We start from the raw sequence: 7,727 nt of genomic DNA, 5'->3' as shown, positions 1-7,727 counted from the left end.
CCCGCCCTCGTCGCGCATGCGTTGTCATTGGCCGCAAGCACCGGCTGACTCCTCCCGCGCAGGCGCATTCACTTCGCTTCCGCCCTTCTTCCCCGGTCCCTGAACTCCGTCGGAGTTGGGTGGGTCTCGGCGGCTGCGGAGACCGTGACAGTGACGGGGGAAGCGATGGCCATGGCGATGTCGGACAGCGGGGCAAGCCGCCTGCGGCGGCAGCTGGAGTCGAGCGGTTTCGAGGCGCGGCTGTACGTGAAGCAGCTGTCGCAGCAGTCGGACGGGGACCGGGACCTGCAGGAGCACCGGCAGCGGATCCAGGCGCTGGCCGAGGAAACGGCGCAGAACCTGAAGCGCAATGTGTACCAGAACTACCGGCAGTTCATCGAGACGGCGCGCGAGATCTCCTACCTGGAGAGCGAGATGTACCAGCTCAGCCACCTGCTCACGGAGCAGAAGAGCAGCCTCGAGAGCATCCCGCTCACCCTGCTCCCCGCCGCCGCCGCCGCCGCGGGAGCCGCCGCCGCCGGGGCCGAAGAAGGCGGCGCCGGCGGACCCGGAGGCCGAGACCACCTCCGCGGCCCCGCCGGCTTCTTCCCCGGCCACGGGGGCGCCGCCCGGGACAGCCAGAGTGCGGGCGAGGAGGGCAAGCAGCGCACGCTGACCACCTTGCTGGAGAAAGTGGAGGGCTGCAGGCACCTGCTGGAGACCCCCGGGCAGTACCTGGTCTACAACGGAGACCTGGTGGAGTATGAGGCGGACCACATGGCTCAGCTGCAGCGGGTGCATGGTTTTCTCATGAACGACTGCCTGCTGGTGGCCACTTGGCTGCCCCAGCGCAGGGGGATGTATCGCTACAATGCCCTGTACCCCCTGGACCGACTGGCGGTGGTGAATGTCAAGGATAACCCGCCCATGAAGGACATGTTCAAGCTGCTGATGTTCCCCGAGAGCCGCATCTTTCAGGCGGAGAATGCCAAGATCAAAAGGGAGTGGCTGGAAGTGCTGGAGGAAACCAAAAGGGCTCTCAGTGAAAAGAGACGGAGGGAACAGGAGGAGGCGGCAGCTCCGCGGGGCCCACCCCATGTTTCTTCCCAGGCCACAAACCCGTTTGAGGATGATGAAGAAGAGGAGGAGCCTACTTCTCCGGAGGTTGAGGAGAAAGTGGACTTATCAATGGAATGGATCCAGGAGTTGCCGGAGGACCTGGATGTCTGTATTGCCCAGAGGGACTTTGAAGGGGCAGTGGACTTGTTGGATAAATTAAACCACTATCTGGAGGGCAAGCCGTGCCCACCTCCTGTAAAGGAACTGAAGGCCAAAGTGGATGAGCGAGTCAGGCAACTCACTGAAGTGCTAGTCTTTGAACTTTCCCCGGATCGCTCTCTAAGAGGTGGCCCTAAAGCCACTCGAAGGGCAGTTTCTCAGTTAATACGACTTGGCCAATGTACCAAGGCTTGTGAACTGTTTTTGAGAAATAGGGCAGCAGCTGTGCATACTGCCATTAGACAGCTTCGAATTGAAGGTGCCACTTTACTCTATATTCATAAGTTATGTCATGTGTTCTTCACCAGCCTCCTTGAGACTGCTAGGGAGTTTGAAACCGATTTTGCAGGCACCAACAGTGGTTGCTACTCTGCCTTTATTGTTTGGGCCCGTTCAGCCATGGGCATGTTTGTGGATGCTTTTAGCAAGCAGGTATTTGACAGCAAAGAGAGCTTGTCTACAGCAGCTGAGTGTGTAAAGGTGGCTAAGGAACATTGCCAGCAATTGGGTGATATTGGGTTAGACCTTACTTTCATCATCCATGCTCTCTTGGTAAAGGACATCCAAGGGGCTTTGCACAGTTATAAAGAAATCATAATTGAGGCCACTAAGCACCGAAACTCTGAGGAAATGTGGAGGAGGATGAACTTGATGACTCCAGAGGCCTTGGGGAAACTCAAAGAAGAGATGAAAAGCTGTGGGGTGAGCAATTTTGAACAGTACACGGGGGATGACTGCTGGGTGAACCTAAGCTACACAGTAGTGGCCTTCACTAAACAAACTATGGGCTTCTTGGAAGAAGCTCTGAAGTTGTATTTTCCAGAGCTGCATATGGTGCTTCTAGAGAGTCTGGTGGAAATAATTTTGGTTGCAGTTCAACATGTGGATTACAGTCTCCGATGTGAACAAGACCCAGAAAAGAAAGCCTTTATCAGACAAAATGCTTCCTTTCTATATGAAACAGTGCTCCCTGTGGTGGAGAAGAGGTTTGAACAAGGTGTAGGGAAACCTGCCAAGCAACTCCAAGACTTGAGGAATGCATCTAGACTTATTCGAGTAAATCCTGAAAGTACAACCTCAGTGGTCTGATACATGGCACTTGTATTTTTTTTTCCCAGAGAGGTCTGTTTGTCTATGTACAGCATTACTCGTATATTATTTATATAACACATTAAAATCTTTATATCCCAAAACATAGTTTAAAAAATAAAAGTGGAAAAGGTCATCTCTTGTGTAAGAGTTCAAGATGAGAATGTGAAGAATGAAAAAATGGTGAAATTTTATCAAAGGAGTAAAAAACCATTAAGATAATTTGAACTCAACTAATATATTCTTTAATTCCCCCAATTCCTTATAGATTGTTGGTCATGCCACAGTACTATATTTCATGATCCTAGGGGCCAAATCACATTTATTGTATTATTAGTGGTGTGTATTTATGCAGCACAGAGAAATATCTATAATTACATGCAAATCAAACATAACACTTTATTTCCAAGTTCTGTAAGTCACTAAATTACCAGAAGAATATTCTGTGTATCTTCAAAGGTATAGTGCCATATAAAACAACTCTTAATCTAATATGCTTCCCTTTAAAAAAAAATGTGATTTAGCTATGTGCATAGAGTCAAAAATATTAGCAAATTTAACCTTAGGGCAAGTTTCAGGCAAAAATGTTCAAGAAAATGGTTTAGTTTGTGAAACTCTAAGAATATGCCAATTGCTTTAATGTATTAGAAGGAAAAGAGTTAATAAAAATAAATAGTGCAGTTAATTTTGTTAACACATTTTGAAGAAATGTAATTACATTTATTTGGTTTCTATCTTTTAAAAATCGGCTTTGGAAAAAAATGCTTGGAAAATCTAAGTGCAATGACAGTCATTTGTTTCTTGTTATTCTTGAATTTTATTAATTTTTATTTCATTTTCTTTGTGACATAACAGTGTGAGGAATATTTAACACCATTAGCTGCTTCACAGTTCCACTTTTGGATTACATACTATCAAACTGCAGGTGGGGAAAAGGATCTTCTTAATGAGGAATCAGACCTCTTAATGAGGTATTAGAAGAATGATTAGAATGTTATTTCTTAAACAAAAGTATCCTGCTGCATTTTACTGATACTGATTTCAAGAAAGTTGCATTTGAATGTTGTAGAAACCACTGCTAAGACTTATTCTTGGTTCATCTTTAAAATGAATGTAATGCTTCAACTTAGTTAAATACCAAGTGCTTTTAAAGAGTCTTGGGCTTCCCAGGACCATTTCTGCTCATTATTTCAGTTATCTGATGAATAAATAAAAGTCCTTATCCTCTGCCTCCTTTTGTGCCACTCCACCATGATTGCACAGGAAGCAGAAAGGGGCCGCACAGGACCAAGGGCCATTTAAAATGTTTTCTTTGATTGCTGAGTTTCTGTGGCCAAATGATTTGTCACCTTGTAACCCATCATTCTGTCCTTAGACAACATATGTAGTCGGTCTTGGGGACTCAATCTGGTAGAACCTTCCAGAGTGTATACTTTGTTGGCTTAGCCTTTGAGAACCCAGGATGTTCCGTGCCATGAGGGAGTATTGAAATACTGCCCCCTATTCTTTCCTTGGCTCCTAGTTGTAATTTCTGTCACAGGAGCCATTTTTGATGGTGTCTTCTCTGTTATTTAGAAGTTGGCATAATCTGAAAATTATATATAATTGTAGATGGATTCCCAGTAGCCAAGGTTTCATGACTTAATTATGAGTACACTAAAGTAGCTATGTTTAAAATGTCGAAAGGTACCAAAATTTCAGATTTATTTGGCTAGTTTCTTACAAATCCTCGGGGTTATTTTGATTGGAAGAAACTCAGATATGTCAGGTAGGCAGAGACAATTAAAATGCACCTTGGTTAATGCTATTGAAAGATTAAATTTCAAAAAGTTGAGGGGAGGGGCAGTATTAGAATTTTTATGTGCCATTTAATGTCTTTAAAATCTTGTGGAATCAAAAAATCTGTAAATATATGGTCTAGGATATGTAAAATGCTGGCAAATTTAAGGTTTTTTTAATTTAAAAATAAGGCATTAAGTAATGAAAATTTTGAAAACGTACACACATCTTATTAATGTTTACTTTGAATAGGCTGCTTTTTAAAAACTAGAGTCTTTGGGAATTTTCTGTACATTGTGCTGCTTTACCATAGTTGTAGAATTATGGTTTCGGTGGGTGTTTTAGAGTAATCAAATGATTAAAGCTTGCCAAAGTCAGGGTGGCCTTTTTGCCAAGTTGGAACAATTTGTGTCGCATTATTAGAAGTGGGTTAACTTTAGGTCCCAGAGTGGTGCAGTCTGATTTTTTTCTTTACTGTTAAGTTCCAAAGTAGGTCCTAAAAACTGAATGTAGTTAGGAATTACTTTGAAATGGAATGTAGATTGTAATATTAAGCTTGAGTTGATTGCCTTTCCTACTTCTGGAGGAGTGGAGAACACAGATGATTTAAATAATTGCTCTTCAGAAAAACTCTGTGGAACTCAGGCTTGTTACTTGTTCAAAGCCCCATTTTGCATAACTTCCACCAACTCAAACCTATTTTTGTTTAAAATACTATCTATCATAGTTAATCTAAGCATATTGGCATTTTATAATTGAAAATTTGGGGCATAAATGATAGTGTTGTATAAAGTAAATACACATTTTGCGTATTGGCATTGCTGTGGTGTGAATGGACATTCGAAACTTAAAAAAAAATAAAACCTCAAAGTTTCTTACACTGGACAAAATATCATGGTGGCATATTGTATTTCCTTTCTTTGATCATTAATGTTTTATGTTTAATTTCTGTTAAATTTCATTACTTAATTTCTATTCTTGAAAGAACTAGTTAAGGGGAAAAAAACTGTAGGTATCTTGTTTATTCTACCTATTCATTGGATCATTATGACTTAAATCCTTTTTTTGATTGACTTGTGCTGTTTAGTAAGCATTTCACAAATAGGGGATGTGAATTTACTTGAAAATACATTTTATACCAAATGCAGGTATATTCAGTCGCAGAATTCTCCAAACAGGGAATTTACTCAAAAAGGAATTATCAGCCACACAATTTAGGGATAAAATGACCAGTATCGGATTCTTTGAAAATGTGACATGATTGCTAAGGGAACAGTTACATATAATCAGTCAAGAAGCATTTATTTTGTTCTTGCACTATTTTTAGCACTAGTGATGTGCAGTGTACCATTACTATCTATCTAACTGAGGAAACAAAACTATATTGTGGTACTGACTCTCCTACAGTTAGATTTCCAAGATGGTAGAAGTCAATGTGGAATGCTGTAGTTAGAGAAAGCATCATTGTGAAATTCGAACTTGAAGAATAGATAGGTGGGGACAAGGAAAGAGTTTTCCCATACTGGGTAACAGTACTGGCAAAGACATCAAGACAGCATCAATATACTTAAGAGAGGGTAAGGAGTCCTGCCTGATTGATTAGAAGAATTATCCAAAAGTGAAATGTACTGCTGGATTTCTATAGTTTCACAGGATTTTTCATTAAGATGAACAGAATCCTACCAATTTTAATTCCTCTTTGGTGGTAAATGCCTCTCTGTGGTAAATTAATTTCTGTACTATGGAGGAAAAATGAGGAAGAGCCTATATACAAGACATTCATATACAAAGTAGATTTGAAGGGGTTTGAAAGATGTCCTTTATGACCAGTTGAGGCCTCAGATGGGAGGGTAATGAAAAACTGCAAGTCTTTGTTTGGACAGTAAAATTTGTGCTGGAGAGGTGCCACTCTCTAACCCTGTCCCTGTTTCTCAACCTCCCTGCAGCTAACAAAAATGACTTCCTAACTTTTCTTTATTGTATAAGCAAGGTCCCATCTCTGACTATGTGTTAGTTTCCCTCACTTTCTAATGGTCATGGGAAAGTGATGAGTGGGGAAGCAAGGCATTTTCTGTTATTTCCCTTCCAGATCTATGCTGTGAGATGCTTGAGCATTGTAATTGTAGGAGACAATCTGACACACCCCATAGCTGACTTTGGACCTGTTCTTATAGGGATAAGACCTTAGGGCTTTTATTGGACTCTGAAACTCTACCTTGCACAGTTAGCTTCAGACTGATGGTGGTACTTTATGAGCTCATACAAATCACACAGGTTCTTAAGTTTGTTCATATCTCAAATTCATATCCTGAGTAGACTTAAGTCTCCTAAGCTATTTTCTAGACCAGAGATATCAAACTTGGGCTATACCCACAAAACTTCCACAGTGGTAGGCCTGAATCAGATTAAAATAAAATTGGGAAATATTTATCAAAATAAATGAAAACACAGTACAACACAAATAATATTAATTTGTGGTTTTCTAAGTCTATTGACTGCATATTTACAGCCACCAGGGTGTGTTTCTGTTTGAGTCTGACACCACTGCAGTGGCCTATAAATCATGCTGAAGGTACATTGAAATGTTTGAGACTGACTCAGGACCTTTTGTTTAATACTTTAGTATTAGTACATTGATGTGTTTTATGTCCATGAGAAGACCTAGCAGATAATTGTGGGCTAGAATAGGACCCAGCAGCTCTCTTGGAAGGTAGTAGATTTCCTCCTTTATCAGGAGAAGTCTATAAGCAAAGGCTGGATGACTGTTTGTCAGGGATTCTATTCAATCACAGGATGAACTATATAGATGACTTCTGGAGTCATAGCTCTAAGATTCTGTGAGAGGTTGTGTACTAGGAAAGGGTAGGAAATGAGGCTGGCTCACATTGTAATATACCTGATGTGGTCATTAAGCCACTGTTTGGAAACTTCCAAGGAAGGGGGAACCTTTCTAGGTATCTCATTCCACTTTCAAACAACTCTAATTGTTATTTATTTATCCCCCCCCCCCCGAATTACATGTTAAAACAATTTTTTAACATTTTTTAAAAAAGTTTTGGGTTCTGAATTTTACCCTTCCTCTTTCTCTTCCACTGTCCCTGAGACAGTAAGCAATCACATATAGGTTATACATGTGCAATCATATAAAACATTTCCATATTAGTCATTTTGTATAAGAAGATTCCAATAAAAGAAAAAGAATGAAAGAAAGTGAAAAATAGCATGCTTCGGTCTGCATTCAACCTATCAGTTCTTTCTTTGGAGGCAGATAGTATACTTCATCATTAGTCCTTTGGGATTTTCGTGGATCATTGTATTGCTGAGAAGAGCTAAATCATTCACAGTTCGTCAAACAATATTGCTGTTACTGTGTATAATGTTCTTCTGGTTCTGTTCCCTTTGCATCAGTTCATATAGGTCTTTCCAGGTTTTTCTGAAATCATCCTGCTTGTCATTTCTTATAGCACAATAATATTGCATTACAATCATATACCACAGCTTGTTTAGCCATTTCCCAATTCAGCTGAATCAAACGGTATGCAGAGTTTATAGCCCTTTGGGCATAGTTTCAAATTGCTTTCCAGAATGGTTGGATCAGTTCA

At 41.1% G+C, this 7,727-nt stretch overlaps 1 protein-coding gene across 1 annotated transcript; it reads left to right on the top strand.

Annotated features, from left to right (window-relative positions):
* The first annotated feature begins 89 nt into the window (after nt 1-89).
* On the top strand, nt 90-5,015 carry LOC114050214 (exocyst complex component 8). Its single transcript, XM_027871863.1, has one exon. The coding sequence runs from the start codon at nt 166-168 to the stop codon at nt 2,344-2,346; it is 2,181 nt and encodes a 726-aa protein (XP_027727664.1). The 5' UTR covers nt 90-165; the 3' UTR covers nt 2,347-5,015.
* Nucleotides 5,016-7,727: the final 2,712 nt, after the last annotated feature.

Source organism: Vombatus ursinus, unplaced genomic scaffold (genome assembly GCF_900497805.2).
Source record: "Vombatus ursinus unplaced genomic scaffold, bare-nosed wombat genome assembly UNPS02014798.1, whole genome shotgun sequence".
NCBI classification, from domain to species: domain Eukaryota; kingdom Metazoa; phylum Chordata; class Mammalia; order Diprotodontia; family Vombatidae; genus Vombatus; species Vombatus ursinus.
Note: the sequence above shows the minus strand (reverse complement) of the source record. Positions and strands in the feature narration are given on the sequence as shown.